The sequence below is a fragment of the Trachurus trachurus genome, assembly GCF_905171665.1.
Source record: "Trachurus trachurus genome assembly, chromosome: 24".
Classification (NCBI taxonomy): Eukaryota; Metazoa; Chordata; class Actinopteri; order Carangiformes; family Carangidae; genus Trachurus; species Trachurus trachurus.
Window position 1 is genome coordinate 7,500,936 of NC_139910.1, and position 20,499 is coordinate 7,521,434.

At 41.1% G+C, this 20,499-nt stretch overlaps 3 protein-coding genes and 1 long non-coding RNA gene across 5 annotated transcripts in view; 3 read left to right on the plus strand and 1 right to left on the minus strand.

The window, feature by feature from the left end:
- LOC311007918 overlaps positions 1-7,994 on the plus strand; it is a 62,230-nt gene extending 54,236 nt beyond the window's left edge. Inside the window, exon 2 of the long non-coding RNA XR_014596444.1 lies at positions 6,594-7,994. This is a non-coding gene — a long non-coding RNA (uncharacterized lncRNA). The remainder of the gene's footprint in view (positions 1-6,593) is intronic.
- On the plus strand, positions 1-19,335 carry cUnh1orf198 (chromosome Un C1orf198 homolog). 2 transcript variants are annotated; one of them, XR_014596443.1, is made up of 7 exons: positions 1-344; positions 1,948-1,998; positions 2,111-2,221; positions 2,559-2,726; positions 3,249-3,623; positions 5,383-6,353; positions 19,118-19,335. XR_014596443.1 is itself a non-coding variant. In XM_084001327.1 (6 exons), the coding sequence occupies exons 1-6, from the start codon at positions 36-38 to the stop codon at positions 5,437-5,439; spliced, it is 1,071 nt and encodes a 356-aa protein (XP_083857453.1). In that variant the 5' UTR covers positions 1-35; the 3' UTR covers positions 5,440-7,994. The 2 variants fall into 2 exon arrangements, 1 of the variants encoding a protein (XP_083857453.1); XM_084001327.1 differs by lacking the exon at positions 19,118-19,335 and having other exon boundaries at positions 5,383-7,994.
- Positions 12,645-16,499, plus strand: clec11a (C-type lectin domain containing 11A; the record flags this gene model as incomplete). Its single annotated transcript, XM_084000086.1, has 5 exons — positions 12,645-12,781; positions 14,098-14,212; positions 14,324-14,431; positions 14,745-14,828; positions 16,087-16,499. Exons 1-5 carry the CDS (start codon positions 12,689-12,691, stop codon positions 16,497-16,499), a joined length of 813 nt encoding a protein of 270 aa, XP_083856212.1. The 5' UTR covers positions 12,645-12,688.
- Positions 17,810-20,499, minus strand: part of selenol (selenoprotein L) — an 11,729-nt gene continuing 9,039 nt past the window's right edge. The window contains exon 9 of the mRNA XM_084001329.1: positions 17,810-18,951. Coding sequence (XP_083857455.1) covers positions 18,808-18,951 — 144 coding nt within the window. The 3' untranslated portion in view covers positions 17,810-18,807. The remainder of the gene's footprint in view (positions 18,952-20,499) is intronic.

Genomic DNA, 20,499 nt, shown 5'->3' on the forward strand with positions numbered 1-20,499 from the left:
ATAACAACAGCTGGCAACTAGGCAGCGGGCTAAAGATGGCCACCGCGACGGTAGTAGCGGGGCTCGATGGCCACAGGATGGAGGAGAAGAAGTTCGAGTACTTCTCCTCCATCAACTCCATGGCGAAGAAGATCATGCAGGAGAGGGAGAAGATCAAGGAGAAGCACGGCTCGACGTGGGAGAAGATGACGCCGCAGGAGCAGGACAGCGCCATCGACAACTGGATGATGGACCCGCACATCCGAGCCCGATACGCTATGCACAGAGTCGAGCGCGACGAAGTGCTGTGTTACCCCAAACTGCTCATTCAGACCGGACAGAAGATAGTTCACTTCGGAGACGAGGTATTTAAAAACCACATTTTAATTCATATTTAGTCGGGGTTTGTGGGTGTGTTTACAGGCCGGGGGGGTAGCTTGTTTTGCTATCGTTGCTAGCTACTAGCTAGCCACGTAGCCGTTGGAATCATACGTTGAAGACGTCGCTACGTGACGTGACGTGAGCCGCAGCACAGATTGATTTCATTGATTGAAAGACTCATTATTACTCGTTGTTATATATGACTTTATTTTTATATACATTCTGAATGTCTGTATTTTTTCCAAGTGTTACATACAGATTTTCATTGAAGCAAACAAACAAGCAAAAACCTCCAAATTTAAAGATGTCCATGTGAACTGTAGGCTACTTTCTGTCAGTAGGAGGTGGAAAAAATAATGTCACCTTTTTTGTGAATGCTATAATGTTCACTTGTTCTGACAAAAGATGTAATTTTCCTATATCAGGGGTGTCAAACCAATTTTAGTTCAGGTGCCACACACAGCGCATTTTGATCTCAAGTGGGCCGGACCAGTAAAATAATATAACATAATAATAACCTATAAATAACTAGACCTCTACCCTTTGTTTTAGTGCGAAGAAGTACATTATTCTGGTATTTGCATGAAATAAATTATCCTTTTACAAAACATATTATGAACAACTTGAAATTTCTTGAGGAAAAATATTGCAATTTCAACAAAATCATGCCTCTTCTGTCTCTATATAATTTTCACACTTGGTAAGTTCATCCCGTGGGCCGGATTTGACCCTCTGGCGGGCCGGTTATGGCCCACAAGCCACACGTTTTACATCCCTGTCCTCAATGATGAGAAAAGGCTAAAGGGCAAGGGAAATCTTTTTCGTTGATTCTAACACATAGATGTTAATAGCAGATCCTCTTGAGTCCTGGATGTTTACAGTTGGACCAACAACTCAGACTTTTTCCAGCACATACTGTATCCCCCAACACCATATGTCCAGTCTTGGTTTGTCCCTTCTTGGACACTACCACTGACTGGGCTCATCCCACAAATGTTGTCGTATTGGAGATGCTCCAGCACAGTAGTCTGGTCTTTACACTCGCCCTTTTCTCAGATCCAACAAAATCAAACTGTGCTCATAGTAGACGCACATCATTATTATGAGATTAACCTGCAAACTGTTTCATCTGTGAATCATAATGTTTTGGCTTGTTGGTGTATAATTATCTTATTTTCTCTTTTGCCAGGAGACACTGTGATTTGTGTGAACAATAAAATTACTTTTTTATTGGACTTGTTTAGTCAAAGATACAGCTTCTGTTGTACCGTTCTTGTAGCGAGGCCCTGAGTACGTGGCATGACAAAGTTAAGGGAAAAAATTCTGTTAATGTGAGACAGTTAAAGCATGTGGAAGAGGTTTTTTTTCTTCAAAAGGCATGGTGTTAAACAGGAAGCATTCCTTAACAATATTTTTTAGCAATATCAGTTTTTTTTGTTTTGTTTTGTTTTGTTTTGTTTGGACAATTTTAAAATGAAAAGGGAAAGCAACACCCTGCAAAAGAATGGGGTGCCCAAACTTTTTCATGCCACTGTTTATATGTGTAATATTAAGCTGTAACTCACAGTGTAAATGTCTCTGTCTTAGGATATTACCTGGCAAGATGAGCATTCAGCCCCCTTCTCGTGGGAGACAAAGGTAAAAAAGCAACAAACAAAATCAAAAGCATTCATTCACATGTTTCACAAGATTTTCACCATGTTCTAAAATATTCATCTTTGTTTTTGTCTCCTGGTTTATATGATCACAGAGTCAACTAGATTTCAGCTTGACGCCAGGCTCCACAGACCAGACCATCTCTGCCTCACATGCAGAGTCAAAGTCCGTGAAAACTCCTCACTCCAACCAACTTGGAACCAAGGTATGATTCACCTTTTCTAACCAAACAATGCTGCATGTGTTTACATGGAAGTGTCTGTGTTTTTGTTGGAGTTGGGGTATTATGTAAGATCATCTCAGTGTTTGTCCCACAACAACATCATGTCATATCTATAACCAGCGCTTTGTCAGCTTGTTTGAATTGTACACATTTCCAATGAGAAAACTCCTTAGATAACCTTCATCTCAAGTTAAATTTTATTTTTTAAACAAAAGTTATTTTTAGGATTTTAGGAATTTTACTGCTGAGTTTTATATGAATATTTAATTTAAGGACAGGCTCACTAAGTGTGTTGCTGTGTTGCTGTGTGGTTGTGTAGGTGTCTGTCAGCGAGGGCCGCAGGCCGGAGGAGGAGTCGTCTTTCTGGAAGATCAGTGCGGAGAGGTCCAGGCTGGAGGGGGAGCAGGCAGACTTCCAGTCCCTGACCCCCAGTCAGATCAAATCCCTGGAGAAGGGAGAGAAATCCCTCCCCTCCTACCTCCGACAGGTAAACACTCAAGTCTACAAGTGTTCTACATCATGATAAATTGAAAATGTTCCTTCAATTTGGTTGTTTTTTTTAAATGCTGAGGTCCAAGCAAAGCATTTTCTACAATGACAAAGGAAACAACAGAAAGCTAGTTCCCACCCCAACACTTGTCACTTTTGTTATCACGCATCCTGAAATAGAGTCTCGCCGCAGGCGGAGAGAAATGGCATCTGTGAAGCCTCCACAAGTGTCAGAGAAGCAGATGGCGGATGAAGCCAATTTGCACGAGGAAAAAAAAAGCCACAGTGATGTCTAGTTTGTTTCTGGATGCCCTACTTAGCTCCTCTCTTGTCGCCTTGTCTGTACTTTTTTTGTAAACTTTTATTCTCTGCACAGCCTCATGAACCACCTACACTGTCTTCTCAAGGGCAGCTAGTTCTCTTTTTTTAGTTTCACCTTGTGCTATTGAAACATGTGTAAAATATCTAATTGTATCAGCAACAATGAAAAGCAGCAGTAAGTGTGATGATCTGTCTACAGGAGACCTCCGTCCCCCCGCCGAAGGAGCCCGAGGCAGCGGAGCCCCACCCGCCTCCTCCAACCAGGCCCGCGAAGCAGAGAGCACCCAAGCCCCCCGCGCCCCCTCCCCCCGTCCCCGTCCCCGTCCCGGTCGTCGTCAGCGCGACGCCGGCGTCCATCTCCATCACGCCGAGCCCCGCCCCGCCCGTCAGCGTGTCGTCGACGGTGGCGGGGTGGGAGCGGTCCCAGAGCACGCTGCCGTCGGTCAGCAACACGATGGACGAGATGTTCTCCTCCAACATGATGTCCAAGCCCCCGCCCGTCCCCACCGCCGCGGAGAAGAAGGAGAGGAGAGTGGAGGAAGCTCCACCCAACAGCAGCCCCACCTTCGCCCAGGTGAGCAGACATTACAGGGGACGTATCTATGCACATTTCACTGCTTTTGCTCACCATTGTGTCACCTACAGAATCGTTCTGCACGATTTCCAGCTCCAAAAACTCCTTAGTTGTCTCGAACAGATGTGAAAAAAAAAAAAAAAAAAATCCTTACCGCTATGCAGTCACTTTATGAAACGCTTCGTTTTCCTCTGATTGGCTCGCTCAGTGTAGACCCACGCATTCTTGTTTACCCTGCGTTGTTAAAGGTCCAGTGTGTAAGATTTGTCAAGGTTTATTGGCAAAATCTGAATATACTTCCCATGAGTATATTAGTATCAGTGTATAATCGCTATATAATAAAAATTTGTTTGGTTTTCGTAGCCTTATAATTCTTCTTTTATATAAACATATAGCAAGGGTCTGGCTTTAGAGAGTGCCGTGTTTGTACGGCAGCCCGGATGGAAAATCCAGCCAGCCGGAGAGTGTGTTTCGCAAGTTTCGCGTTCATAAATAAACCAACTAAGAAGAATGCAGAAGGAAAGAAGAAGGAGGAGGAAACAGCAGACATATCGTAAAATGGTTTAGATCTTCACCTCATCGCTCCATGCTCCTGGAATACTCCCAGTCGTGGTAAGTTTTTTTGCCAACGGGAGGGGTGAGTGCGAGCGAATAAGCGCTGCAGACTAGAACCTGAACGCTGGATATCACGGTTTTCCCTCCATTTTACACACTGGACCTTTAAATACAAGCCGGTCGGCTTTACAAACACAGCCGGCTATGAGTTGCGTTCGTATATGTTGGACCCCCTAGTCTTCTTATGGGAAGGAAAACAGTTGTGAGTTTCCGTATAGATGCCAGTTTGGGGGTGCGGGTGTCGTGTTCGTGTTTTGGTCAGATCTCTTGCAGTTTGGACGCTCGTCCTAATTTGACGGTAAAACCTGCGGAGGAGATCTCGTTATCAAGCGTTCAGAGAGACTGGAAACCACGTGAAATCTGGTTGGTGGGTTACGGCAGGACTCATATAGCTCATGTTGTGCAACTTTGCGTGGACATATGACTTTATAACACTGTAAGGATGTTCTTAAATATGGATCAGCATAATATGTCTCTTTTATAGGGTACTCAAAAGTTAAAATCAGGCAGCACTTAACGGTCTTGCATTGTCAGAGTGCAGATGGTGGTTATTATGGTGCCGCTATATTTAGCTCAATTGTTTTTGAGTTACTGCCAAATTGCACAGAAGTAGGCCACAAGCACAACACAACCACTGTTTTAGCTGCGTCCTACTATACAAATAAAGCGGATTCCTGGATGCTTCTTCTCAATCAAACGGCGGATTTAATATAATTTAATCGTATAGTTTTAGATTTTTGAGTTCCTCCTACACGGTCTTGTGGTGGTTGGTCGGTTCTGCATTCGTACCAACCAAAAAAAAACAAATCGCTCCACAGTCCAAGTTGGAACCGAACCCAACCTTTTTCACGGCGTGTCTGGATGTTTAGTCTGCAGCCGAGAACGGTTCACAGCCTCCACACAAGCCCAAACAAACTGAAGCTGAAATGGGCAAATACGCCGGAATTTATCTGAGCTGCCAAAGAAACTTCAGTGTAAATGTTTTTCTACAGAAAAAACAGGAGATACTTTGATAAATCTCATCATTTAATGAATTTGTTGAAGTCAGTCAGTGAAGTAATAAACTGAAATGAAAGTTAAAAAAAAGAGTTTTCACCACATCTGCCTGTGTGTTCCTCCTCCTCCTCCTCCTCCTCCTCCTCAGTTCAACACCAGCAGCAGCATCCTGAAGACTGGATTCGACTTCCTAGACAACTGGTAAAACCACAGCTGAGGCCAGTCACCGCTCTGAATGAAATCATCCTCATCATCACTCTTGAGAAGGACCACACTGCCATGACTACAGACATACACATCTAGGTTTAAAGAAAAAAAAAAGAGAAAAAAACTTCTAGAACGACCACATTATGTTCTCGTAATAATTATCTCCAGTGGCTTGTTAAGACATTATCTCACCGCCTGTGTGCGCTGGTGTTTTTCCCTCCCCCCGTATTAGAAGAAACAGCTCTGGTTCCTCAATGACAAGGGTCTGATCTTCTTTTATGTCTTGCCAAAAACACCCTCCTCTCCTCTCCTCTCTCCCCCTCCTCTCTCCCACTAAATGTAGAGCAAGCAGGGATCGAACCTCACAGAATGTGCACACTGCTCCTCACTGTGCGTTCACACAGCGCGACCGACCTGGACCAAGGTTTCCCCACAGTTAAAGACACGTTTGGGAACCGTCCTCTTAAAAACTAACGAGCCTAGTTACACTCAGCACCTCATGCGCGTCAGGTACGTCCGCTAGCTATCAAATATCTGAAATGCAACCAAAAATCACTTGAGATGTTTCTTAGCTTGTTGCTGAAACCAAATAGCGAAAGTGCAGAGCTTATTCTTCTGCTGCCGTTTTTATGTAACACGTTTTTAAATGACGAGTGCAAAATGGGGCCGACGCTGCTGACTTTTCTTTTTCCTGGTTAATGGTACAATGCTGAGCTAACGAGCCACGACAACAAACGACTAAGAAAAAGTGGGAAATCCATGATTTAAAGAGGAACTATGCAGGATTTTTACCTGAACTATGCTACATTTTTACTTTAATTAGACAGCTTCAGAGTAATTGTGATGGTTAAAGGGATAGTTAAACATTTTGGCAAATTAGCCCGTTGCCAATCCCTATATTCTAAGGAGTAGGTTTGTTACCTTTATTTGTCAGGGCAAGCTATTTTTAGAACGGCGGAGCAGAGCCGTGAACTGCTCAGAGCTACGCTACGGAGGCTAATGGGATTTCTTGGTTTCCTTTCTCATCAAATACTCAATCCTACAACTCCAAAACGCTCTGGTGGACAAGTTGTGACCTGCACATTCACCACGTTATGAGATAATACGTAACGTTATGAGACGGAGTTGTTTTCGAGGTAAATTCATGCAAAGCCACTGATGCACATTCCTGTCGGGGGCAGTTTTTCGGCAAGCAGTCTCTGCATTTGCCTCGACAGATGACGGATAAGACTACACAAATATACACTTAACGTCATGTACCGCTCTATTGATTGATGGATTTCTCGCCGGCTTCGTTGTAAACAAATGCACAAGGCCGAGAGGAGGAGGGAAAAGCAGCCTGACTTGCATAGTTCCCCTTTAAATACAAACTTACCAACCCCCAGTGAAGGCTTCAACTGTTACCTGTGGGGTAGTTGTGTCGTCTTTGTGACACTACGAGCTTTTAAATGACATTTTGCTAAGACATGGGAACCCTTAACACTTATAATAATAATAATATAGCTGTGATACCCTGTTGCCACATTTATTCAGTTTTTTCCTATGTGCAGTATCTCTTGTTGCCTGTTTGTGACGCTGCTCGCCGTGTGAATGCACAGTCATGGCGTGACGTAGCTGCCTTCACTTGGGACTTTTAGACGCTACGCTAGCGAGCGAGAGTAATTTTCTACCACAAGCATGTAAACATTTACATCAGCCAACACTAAAAAAAAAAAAAAAATCCATTCTTAAGTTTTTTTGTTATGAAGATTTTTTGCTCTCTGATGTGCTTTTATTTATACCTCTATATATTCCTATAGATCGAAGAGTTTTAGAGTTACAGTAGTGCTCAGTGCTGCAGTCCTGGCCCACACAGTGCAATTACTACAGACAATGTTCCTGCTGGTTATGGAATTCCTGCGTTATTATTATTATCATGGAAGCTGTAAAACTTGGTGATTGAATGGAGGGGGAAAAAAAAAAATCACGGAGTTTTTACCATTACATCACTTTATAGGAATACAGTGGAATTGATTTCCAGCTTTTAAAAAACACACATTCATTGAATTAGATGGCGGAGTGGAAACCACCGGTGTTCAGAAAGAACAAAAAAAAAAAAAAAAAAGCAGGAGGACGATGGAAGTGCACTAACTTAGTCATGGAAAAACTCACAAGACTGTATGTCCGGGCTGCCGTGGGAACCTGTTACAGATGTCCTGTCCCGTCCTGTATGGGGTTTTTAGCTCCCTGACGACACTTCCTCACCACCTCACCCCCTCTGAACTTTCACTCGACCTCAAACTAGTGTTGAGCAAAAAAAACAAACAAAAAAAAAACCCTAGTGTGCATTGATAATGATATTAAGACGCACTCAAGTTGTTGTGTTTTTAGGTAAACGGGCAGGCATGTAGTGATTTATAACACGTGTGTCACAGAGTTTACATGACTAGAGTACTATTTTACTGAATTTTATATTTATCCGCTGATTGTATCTTCTGCTATACATGTATATTGCACTCATGCATTTTGAGGTCACGGATTTGAAGGACGTCAATAAATGAAAAGTCAAACCTGCTTCTCGTCTTCCTCGACTTCTTTCGTCTTGTTCTCTTTAACGTTTTGGACCCGAGCCTGATTCCTCGGTAAAGAACAAGTGGTGTTTTCCAGCTAATTTCTGCAGAAGTGGGAGAAGCACAGCTGTTTACGACATGTTTGAGTTTGTGTTGTGGTTGCACATGTAACATCATTAGTGGGTTTGATTTCTTAAGATGAGGGAGAAACTACTTGGAAGTCAAGTTGGACGGTTAACCAGAAGTCTTTACTTCAGGGTGGTCACTTTTTTTTTAGGTTTTTTTTTTTTTCATTCATGTTTTCCTCGTTGCTTGTTTGCATTCCTGTCGACCTCCCTCTGAGCTCCATGACATCAATTCCTCCAGCTGTAATTTCTACCAGATCCAGAAAACGTCCATGTAGGAAAAGGAGGGAGGGAAGGAAGGATGTCCGCCCGGTGCGCAGCAGAGGAAACTTTGTGCTGTTCGCTTTAAAACGACTCAGCCAGTGGCCCAGTTCAGAGTCAGTCAGACCTCGATTCACCGTCTCCCTCGGGTGCTGCTGAACACTGAGCAGGATTTATTAAGGAAGCAGGAGCAGTGCTGTGTCAGACTGAATCTATGATACATACATTAAGGTAAAATGACAAAAGATAATAATTCCCTGCCTAGTAAAACAACAAATAACAACTACAACTTACCTCAGACTCAAGGTTTGTTCAGCAGCAACACATGACGTTTATTTAAAGGGGGAAAAAATCAGCAGTTATTATGTAAATGGGTAAACTGACTAAGATGTGGTCGAAATGAAACTCCCATCAAAAACACAGACAGATTTTAGGGATGGACTAGTTTAAAAACAATAAAATAGTGTCAAACCATAAATCATGTTTTTTTTTTTTTTTTTTTTTTATCTTATTGTAGGCCTACACTGCAAAAACTCAAAATCTTACCAAGAATATTTGTCTTATTTCTAGTCAAAACAAATCTAATTCTACTTAGAATAAGACTCATCACATTAAAAAGCAGCTTGTTCTTAGACACGTTTTACTTCTTTCAAGCATATTTCACTTGAAATAAGTAGAAAAATCTGATAGTGGAGCAAGTTTCTTCTTACAAGCACAAAAAACTTGCTTTCACTGGCAGATTTTTCTACTTATTTCAATTGAAAATTTGTTTGAAACAAGTGAAAATGATCTGAAAACAAGTTAATTTTTAGGTAATGAATCTTACCTAAAAAGGTGCTGAATTTGTCATTTCATACATCCCTGTGTATGGAAATATATATTTTTACATTACATTTTGTTTACTTACTGTAGAAAATACAAGCAGTGGGAAAGGTGCATACAAACATGAATGTACATGCAAAACTGTAATTCTATTTAATAATTTCAGTTAATTTAATTATCCAGAGAAACCGTCGCAGCACGAGGACGACCTGTGGTCTCGGCCTCTCCTCACAGGAAGAACCACAAACCGCTGAGTCACCGTGCTGCCCTGTAAATGACTGGAGATCCATTAGTCACACATGCAGGTCAGGTCAGGATCATCCAGATCGGACTGAAGACGATCGAATGAAGAAAATCAAACTACATTTCATTCATTCATTCATTGATCTGACCTGTAAAACAAGCTTTTATATGTAAATTCAAGTTCCTCTTTATACAGTTCAGTGTTTTACAGTGTAGCTATAGAACAAAATATCAATAATTTTCTGCATAAACTGCTCAGAATCGGGCAGTATAATCGTAAATATCTCCATGTGTATTGAAATCATCTATCAGTGTTGACCTTTGAGTTACTGTATGTTTGTGTTCATCATCATCCCTCACGCTGGACTGAGGCGGCTCTGTCCAGCTCCACCGCCTCACCTCCCTGCTCCACCACCCAACACTTCCACTGCCTCAATAGCTCCTTTGTGTTTCCCTGGCTGCTATTTTAGTTTTTATTTATTTTTTTATTTTTTCAACAACTGTTTTTTTGGGTGAATGAGGATTGCACGGTATTGAACTTCCAGCGGGGACAGAGAGACAGAGACAGAGGCTGTTATTGTGTTAACAGTGTGTCGTAGCTGTCATCAAAGCAGGCAGCTAATAAAGCAGCCTGTTCCTCAGTCATGACACTTTATTAAAGTGAAAATAAAAACCAAACGTCCTGTTTACAAAGGAAGGCGGAGGGGAGAAAAAAAAAAGCACAGAGCTGGTTTTGTTCCAAACTTGAATTTTTTCCCCCCTAGATATTTCTGAAGAATTGTGCTAAAGCGTGAGGTATTGAGTCACTCAGATGCCTTTGTGCTGATGAGATCAACATGATAAATGAGCAAAGTGGGAAATATCTGCAGTTCAGCCCTGTTATGTTTGACTGTACAAGTGCAGACATGATAGTTTTATTTAATGCATTGTTCTCACAGATAAATATGGTTTCGAAAATCACCTTTACATGAATTTTATTGGTCAATAAATAGTCTTAAATCCATAAATATTTCATTTAATGTGGAGTAAGACACAAAAAAGCAGCAAATTCTCACATTTTAGAGGCTAAATTTGATGTTTTTTGTGTTTTAGCTTAAAAAAATTGACTGATTATTGAAATATTTCCAGATGAACGATTGACAAATCATTTCGGTTCCAGTTTAATTTCAATTTCTGTGCTTTAATTGACTGTTTTCAATGTAATTTCCTGGCATGACAATCAACAAGGTCAAAACATTAAGAGTCACACACAAATTTTTTCCAGACCCTTGTTGTCCGACGTCTGGAAAAGGTTTGAAGGTTTGGAATAGGCCCGCGTGTCCTGAAGTAGCTGTGTGTATGTGTGTGTGTGTGTGTGTGTGTGTGTGTGTGTAGCCGTCCTGCAGACTCAAACACATCTGTCCCTCTTTGCTGAAAGCAGACCCAGTCGGTGCCGGAGCTCCTCCCAGTCTCCAGATCCCCGAGCCTGAGTCGCTTCCCCTGGAAACTCTGCTGAATTCTTGTGGCATTTTAACTGGCATACCTCCTGCTACAGCCACACACACACACACACACACACACACACACACATACAGACACACACACGCATGCATGCACAGGCATTTACATAAGGTCTTTCTCTTTTCTTTTCATGTCGTCATTCCCCTGGAACAGATTCACGAAGCTTTATTTCTCTTTGCCATTGATTTATTCAATTATACCAGCGAGAGGTTGGAAACCAGAGCTGACACTCGGCCAAATTAATAAAACGGCTGTGCATGAGTGTGTGTGTGTGTCCTGCATACAGAGGTGCACTGTAGTTGAGCTGAATTCACCTCTGGAGCCAGAGATAAAACAGGCAAAGACATTACGATAGGTGAATTAAAGAATAAAGGTTAAATCTGGAGCTCTGAGACAAAACAAAGCTTTACATTTAATGTCCAACAATAAAAATTAAAACATCCCTCTTATAAGAAATGAAAATCCAGATTCATAACATGTGGATTTTGTTGCTATGACGTCACTTACTCAGCAGCTAAAGCGGCTAATGTTAGCTAAATTAGCTCAGTCTACTTTGACCTTTTGACCTCTCTCTACCTGTGCCACTGTTACATCATATTATGTATCATTTAGTATTTTATTGTCTCCTGTGGATACACTGGCAGCTTTTTAGCAAATGTTATATAGCGTTACCGTTAAACTAACAACGAGAAGCTGCTGTGCCTTCATCATATCAACAGATGCTGGATATTTCTATATGTCACCTGTGGATATAGTGGCAGCTTTTTAGCAAAGTTAAGTTAAGATTCCTTTATTTGTCCCACAGTGGGGAAGTGTACATTTGTGCAGCAGCAGCAGCAGCAGCAAATAGCAACAGGATAAAAGAGAAAAAACAGAATGAAACAAGAGGAATATAAACATCACACAACAATAATTTATAGATAAAAAAGTGCAGTTATAGTTGTATAGCGTTAGCGTTAAACTGACAGGGATGAGAAGCTGCTGTGCCTTCATCATGAGCAAATTATGTGATGAAGCCCATTAAACACAACTGAAAGCAGTAAGAAGAGCTTGAGTACAGATTGTTTTTTAGTTTTGTGCAACATTATGAGCATTAAACTGATTTAGCTCATCATGATCATGTGCTTATAGCGGATTGTTTTCAACTCAATTAGCCTATAGCCTATATATGTTATATGCTGGTTTTCTTTGTCCATGAACAGATGTCAAGACTGGAGATAGATGGTTTCCAGAGGACAGTCAGGGACCCCCCCTGGGTGTAAATGTGCAGTGTTGGCACAAAGAGTGGAAATGGGAGGTGGGAGCAGAAACAAAGAGCTTTTTCCTGTTGTTTGGCAAGAAGACAAGAAGACAAGAAGACGGAGACAGAAGACGTGCAGTGAGGATGTCTGATTTTTGTTTTTGTTTGTCTTCTACCTGATGTTTAAGTTTTATTTTGAAAGGGTGGATGAGTGTGTAGCTGCACAACAGCACAGCAGCAGCAGCTCCCATTCACTGTCTGTTCCTGATGGGAGATTCCTGCTGCTGTTCCTGCTTCACTGCGCTCTGGATCACATCTCTGAGGGAAGCACAAGGGTCAGGAGGGGAAGAAAAGTGAAAGAGAGGGAGAAAGGGAGGGAGGGAGGGAGGGAGAGAGAGAGGGGCAGACTGCAAGAGGAGAGAGAAAGAGAGAGAGAGAGTCAGTCAGAGGTGCAGAGGGAGTTTTTTGCTGCTGAGGGAAAAGCAGGAGTTTATTAGGAAGCAGAAAATGGGACCGGCTGCCACCTCGCTCGCTCTGCTGTGTTTATGTTCACTGGGTGTGTGTGTTCCTGCGGGGACGAAGGGAGCTGCACCAACACAGGTCAGGACTCTATGAGCACACTGTGTTTTTTTTTACTATCTATCTATCTATCTATCTATCTATCTATCTATCTATCTATCTATCTATCTATCTATCTATCTATCTATCTATCTATCTATCTATCTATCTATCTATCTATCTATCTATCTATCTATCTATCTATCTATCTATCTATCTATCTCTAAAACATGCACTCTTCTGACTTTAAACTTTATATTTGTGTCATTGTTAATTGAATTTCTGGACCTCGATCCATCATTGTTAATGTTTATTTGCAGAGATCTGTTCATGCATGTGAAGGTGGGACTTAAAGTACTCAAAAATATTCAATATTTTTCTAGTCAAAAAATTGATCAAATCAGCTTCAGGGAATTACAGTATGATTTGCATATAGGGTACCTCTTGTAAAGTGATGTCATCGATGGATGACACAGTCCAGACATGTTGAGTATTGTAATGGTGCAACAACAGCTCATGGTGAAACTGCATTGTTAATGATGGCACACCCAGATAGCAGCAGGTTTTACCTCCTCAGAGACTTCATGTACATCTGAGTGATTACAGAGTAAAAGCAAGCAGCCTCCTGGTCACAGTTGTGTGACACACATGGGCTCAGCCTCCCTGTGGAGACCAGACCAGACCAGTTCAGCTCCTTCTCAGACTGGTTTTCATGGGTGTGCTTCAGCTCTGCTTTTAAAAATGTATTATCAAGCAACTGGTTCTGAGATTATAGATGATTTTAATCATTTTAAAGGTTCTTATATTTCACTTTACCTCATGTTTTGTAGTTTATTCTTCAATTTATGCCTTATAAAGCACTTTGTACCTATATTCCTTGAAAAATGTATGTCAAAATAAGATCATTATTAGCTCTGAGATATAAATTAAAATGTAAAGAGTGTAAATGCACATTGAATTTAAAGCTTTTTTCTACTTTTATTGTGAAAAACAAAACAAGCAAACTTATACAGCTGACATTAGATTCGATGATTTGCTGACCCAGAGGTTTGCAGCTGTATATGGTTATACATGGAGCTCCTCGAGCTGAAAACAACCGCAATCAGTCAAACTCCCCCTTACAGTAGCTACATCATAATCATAGCAAAAAAAAAAAAAAAGTTGGCAAAGTACCTAAATGGATACTAATGACGATAAAAAACAGAAGTAGTGTCTGGGAAACAGTGGTAATGAGCTTGTTTTTCAGCATCTGAGGCTCAGTTTTAATGAGTCCTAACAAAGCTTCACAGTGTGAATCAGACAGTGACATCAGCGTGTGTGTGTGCGTGTGTGTTTGCATGTGTGTGTTTGTGTTTCAGGTTTCTCTGCCAGAGGTGAAGAAGGCGAGAGGAGATGTCCCAGACGCGCTTCCTGAGCCTGAACCCGAGCCGACCAGTCCTGTGTCAGACTTTGAAAACTCATACAACTACGTCTGTACGTTTAACATCCAACATGTTGAACTATTAATGCTCATTAAAGTCAAATATCTGTATCACATTATGATATTCCCCCCTCATATAAATCTCTGTCCTCTCTGTCCCTCAGTGTCCAGACTGGCCGGTATGGACCAGGCCATCCACAAGCTGAACGTGGGTCACTACACGCTGGACGTTAAAGTCAGTCAGCTGATGGACCGTCTGTCCAGGATGGATGGTGAGGCGTTCACTTCCTTTTCTTGCTTTACACATAGTTCTTCTGCTGCTGCACATTCACATCGATCAATGTGATTTTACAGTGTAAAAAACACATTAAACAGCTGATGTGGCGCCACCTTGAGCCGTAAACTGAGAGAGCAGTTGTTCAAACTTTGTCAAACTGTGACTTGAGGTTGTGACTTAGTTGCATCGCCACAAATGTTAAATGTGATCAATGAAACATGCACGAAATGAAAAGTAAATGATTAATTCCCTGAAATAACATCCATGTCTCCTTGTCTCTGTGTTGTTCCCCGTCTCCAACATGGCAGCTAAGGTCGGGGAGCTGGAGGACAGCGTCAGGGAGGTCTACCAGCACAGCAAGGACAACCGCAAGGAGGTCGGACGACTGGAAGGTAAAACTGAGTTGTTGTTTTTTTATTTCTTTCATATTCCCTGTGAAAACATGAGGATGGAGAAGGAGATTTCAGACAATCTGTTCTGATTTCTCGCTGTCTTAGGGTTTGTATTTTTTTTAGAGGGAGGGATAAGTGAAACGTCCAAAACTGAAAATGTATGTGTTTATCTAAGCAAGGTCAAATTTGGTACAGGAGGTTCATCAATAATAAGTAAACAGCTGATAAGATTTACATGCAAACCATTGATCCATATGGGAATGTTCCCATATGAACATTAATAGTAGTAGGCTGTTAGTAATACAAAGATAACATTTTTAAGGTGTGTCACTCCTCGTTTTTCAAATTTACCACACAGACTAAATAAAAAGTGTTGTTGCTATAATTTGATTTAATTTGAGTTACAGTCCAGATAAGATTGTACATCAGCTTACGTCTGTTTATTGTCTGTGAGTAAAACCATGTGGAGAAAATGTGAGTGAGTGACAAACAGGGCCCAGGATGCAACATAGGCAAGAATTGAAACGTGTGTTACGTAAACATGCAATAAGGTACTAGTGAGGTACAAGAACTAATCACATTTAGGACAAAATCTGTCTACGTTTTTATATTTCGTATCAAAAAGGTGAGTTCATAACAAGTGGCTCAATTCTGAACAACATTATTGTTGGTCCAAACTGTTGTAGCTAATCTGAGAAGTTGTTTCATGATTTTTTATAGATTTTCTATTCCTATTTTTTTTCTCATTTTATTTTATTTCTAAGTATTGTAAAATACATTTTCCCCCTTGTCCTGCTTCTCTTTTGTGCAACTGTGTCATATATTAATTTCTTCATCTTATCTTATATTTTCTTGTCTTAGCTTATTTTTTACCAGACTTTACTTTCCAGACCTTGTTCTTGATGACATTTACTCTGATATTTGGTGCTTAAAAGTTAAATTTTAAAGCTGCACTCATCAATATTTTTATACGAGCTGTGGGACAAGTGACAGTGCAACTTTAAACAGACACATTGAAAGACGGTTAAAGAGGCTGATGTTTCCACTGGGAGATGTTAGAGGCCAAAACAAAAACAAAAGAGGTAGAAAACGTAACTTAAATGAATCCGGCTAACTCTAACCTGACTCCAAATGAAAACAGGTTTAGCTATGTTTTGTATTGAGTTTGTTGATTCAACCTCTGGAGGCCGATAAAGACAGAAATATCCTCATTTAAACATGTGATAAATCTTGCGTTCTCTTGTTTATCTGTGTTCAGGCTGTGAGAAAGGGCGCAGGATGGGATACAAATGTTACCTGGTGTACAACAGCTACGAGGATTACGCCGGCGCGTCGAAGAAGTGTGTGGAGCGCGGCGGGCGCATGGCGATGCCCCGCGACCGCAAGGAGCAGGAGGCCCTGGCCGACTACGTCAAGGCCTTCTTCCACCCGGGGAACTGGCCCGTGTGGCTCGGCGTCAACGACCTGCGCTCCGAGGGCATGTACCTGTTCGACGACGGGACCCGGGTCTCCTACTTCCAGTGGCGCAAGCACTTCCTGTCCAGCCAGCCGGACGGCGGCCGGCGGGAGAACTGCGTGGCCATGTCGTCGGACGACGGCGACTGGTGGGACCACTACTGCGACCGGACCATGAACTATCTGTGCGAGTTTGACGACAGGGTGGCACTTTAATACTTGAAACACTCTCCCACCTGCACCTTTAAAGGGATAGTTCAACATTTTTGGCAAATTGGCCCATTGCCATAATCCCTTATAGTCATAGCAGTAGGTTCGTTACCTTTAATTGTCGGTGCAAGCTATTTTTAAGAACGGTGGAGCAGAGCCGTGAGCTGCTCAGAGCTACGCTACAGAGGCTCATGGGATTTCTTGGTTTCCCTCATCAAACTCATCAAATACACAATCCAACAACTCCACAACGCTCTGGTGGACAAGTTGTGACCTGTACATTCACCACGCTATAAGATAATAACGAGACAGAGCTGTTTTCAAGGCAAATTCAGAAACTGCTTGCTGAAAAACAGCCCCTGAAGGCAATGTGCATCAGCGGTTTTGCATGAATTTTGCATGAATTTACCTCTAAAACAACTCTGTCTCGTAACGTTGTGTTATTATCTCATAGCGTGGTGAATGTGCAGGTCACAACTTGTCCTCCAGAGCGTTGTGGAGTTGTTGGATTGTGTATTTGATGAGTTTGATGAGGGAAACCAAGAAATCCCATTAGCCTCCGTAGCGTAGCTCTGAGCAGCTCATGGCTCTGCTTCGCCGTTCTAAAAATAACTTGCACCGACAATTAAAGGTAACGAACCTACTGCTATGACTATAGGGATTATGGCAATGGGCCAATTTGCCAAAATGTTGAACTATCCCTTTAGGTCTGACCTCCAGCTGTTGTTCGATAGAAATAAAACATCCAATAACTTATTTCCCTTTAAAAAGACACTTTAAATACCGGTATACCTGGAGTGGTTGTGTGCAAAGGTCTGTGTTCTTTATTGAATAAGCCAGTATAAGGTAATATTTGTGTAGCATTGTTAAAGCAGCATCAGTCATGAAAATATTTCATTATATTTTAGGTTTTTATGTCTCAATTGCGCACAAATGTGAATGAAAGCACAGAATAACACTCTGATCAGATCGTGTTACTAATACAAATATTAGTATTATTCATGCGGCTGCGGGGATGTGAATGTAACTCATGCACAGGATTTTAAATATTTGTCCAAAGTTTCCAGAATCAGCACAAAACTGAACCTCCTCCAGGCATTAAATCAGTTTGTATATTTGTGGGTTGAACAGAAGCAACAACATTTCTAGAGCCGAGAGTCTCTGAGTCCCACAGTTTGTAAAGCGAGAACGTCGTCCTGTACATAAAAGTCTGAATGTAAATGTTTTTAAATAATAAATCTTTTACTAAAACGTCGACATGTTCACGGCATCATTTTCTGATCGGAGAAAAAGTTATTAAATAGAGGAATGTTTTTCTTTAAAGAACTTTATTTAATTTATTAAAAGAAATGTTAAAACAGTACAATAATGTTGTTTACATACAACTGTTAAAATTGTTGGTCTCAATCAGGATCAATCAGATTAAATAATAATAGTAAAGTAGAAAAGATGAACACTGCATGACACTTCACATTATCTGATACAGTAGTTTCTTCACATTAAGGTTCGATACCTGGGTGATTGTTAACATCCAACAGTTCAAGATTATTTCATTTTTGATATATTAGGATATCTGATATATATAATATATGTAGATAAATGAGAAGATATGATCTGCAGCAGGAATTATATGTATTTTTTTCTAAATATTTCATAGTGCGACAAAAGTTTTACATAAAAAACTTCTGCAGCCATTGTTAAGAAAATCAGTTAATGAAGTAGACATTACAACAGTATCTTGGTATATTATGATTTTAGGGTAATGTAGTTAACGTACATTTCAAAATTAAAAATATTTCCTCTCGCTGTCACTTGGAGACGCCAGAATACAAAGTACCTTTAAATTAAAGCCTGAAGAAATTATAAATTGTCCAATATCTAACATTTCCTAAAGCAAATCAATATATTTTAAAAATTTAAAAACTTTGATATAATGTAAAATTAAATACATTGATGTTGAATTGTATTCAAGTAGCACAACTCAAAGGATTTTGCAAAAAGTACCGAACTGGTTGGTACCAAACTCATTTTAAGGACCTAATGTTTGAATCTGAGAGTCAAACAGATGTTTGGATGTTTGGTGTCAGCGGAGGCATCTGCTCTAGTATTAAAACGCTGTCATGACAACGTCGACACGACAGAGAAGCTCAGTTTGTCTTCGCCGCACAGTTTCACATCGGTCACGCCTCTTCACGGCGTCGTGAGAGCGAGGTGTGACGTCATCAACGTGAGACGAAGAGCTGATCTTCTTCTGTGGTGTCAACGCCGTGTTAAAAAAAATAATAAATAAAATCAAACCCCTGGCTCCAGATGTTTACAGGTGATGTTTCAGAGCAGAGTGGGGGGCGGCGGCGGCGGCCTGCAGGATGTCCGTCACAGCCGGCCGGTCCAGAGGGTTTTTAGACGGGTGAGAGAAAATCACCTTCCCTGCTTCATCCAGCAAAAAGTCTCCACCCAACTGGAATAACACGACAAATTAAAGCTGGATCAATGTTTTATCATCATATTATCAAAACAAATCAGTGAAAAAACAACATCAGTTACAATCTTGCAGGTTTAAAGGGATAGTTCAACGTTTTTGGCAAATTGGCCCATTGCCATAATCCCTATAGTCATAGCAGTAGGTTTGTTACCTTTAATTGTCGGTGCAAGCTATTTTTAGAACGGCGGAGCAGAGCCGTGAGCTGCTCAGAGCTACGCTACGGAGGCTCATGGGATTTCTTGGTTTCCCTCATCAAACTCATCAAATACACAATCCAACAACTCCAAAACGCTCTGGTGGACAAGTTGTGACCTGCACATTCACCACACTATGAGATAATAACAGAACGTTACCAGACAGAGTTGTTTTAGGGGTAAATTCATGCAAAACCGCTGATGCGCGTTGCCTTCAGGGACAGTTTTTCATCAAGCAGTCTCTGCATTTCCCTCTAAAACAACTCTGTTTATATAACGTTCTGTTATTATCTCATAGCGTGGTGAATGTGCAGGTCACAACTTGTCCACCAGAGCGTTTTGGAGTTGTTGGATTGTGTATTTGATGAGTTTGATGAGAGAAACCAAGAAATCCCATGAGCCTCTGTAGCGTAGCTCTGAGCAGCTCACGGTTCTGATCCGCCGTTCTAAAAATAGCTTGCACCGACAATTAACCTACTCCTAAAACTATATAATAGGGATTATGGCAATGGGTCAATTTGCCAAAATGTTGAACTATCCCTTTAAGATACATTTTAGTCATAATAAGTCATATTAACCTTTAAACATTAGTGTGTGAGCAGTGTTTTACTGTTGTAGCTGCTCAGGGTGGAGTCGGTCTGTTTAAACTGTTTTATACACACTGACGTAATCTAACCCACTGGTTTCCATCCCAGGAGTCGAGGACCTATTTTAGGAGCCACAGGCTAAATTTGAAGAGGTTGTGTAACGTTTTAATGAGGGAAGAACTTTTCTCTTGAGTCTCAGTTTTGTTGTGAAATGTTGACTAATCCGTCGTCTTCGGGCCTCAGACGTTTATTTAAATGAAACCAGAGCAGAAGGAGGAAACGTCGATCCGAAACACGACTGACTGACTGTGAGCAGTAAAAGTAACAATGTGTATTTCATGGGGTTTCATGTTTTAATCTCAAACAGCTGGGAGTTATGTTCCATCACTGGTGATTTATTCTGACATGACGAGAGTCTGTAGGTGGTTTATTATCTCGTCATGTCGTCCTGTCTTAAAATCTGGTTTAAAGACAAAAAATTTCAGCTGTTATGAGTTCAAATGATGCACACATTTAAATGAATAAGTCAGTGAGTGAATTTGGGCTGTCAAGCTTAAACTTAAAGCTAGAGTTGACGTTGAGAAAGATTGATCAATGTCCCAAAAGTATCATGGCCTACACAACGTTAAGAGCAAAAGGAACCAAAAAAATCCATGCAAAGAAATTGACCAATCACAGCCATTCGGTCCGTATGGGAGTTTCTCTTTGCTCCAATTTGCACTCTCGCTCTCTCTCGTACCCTC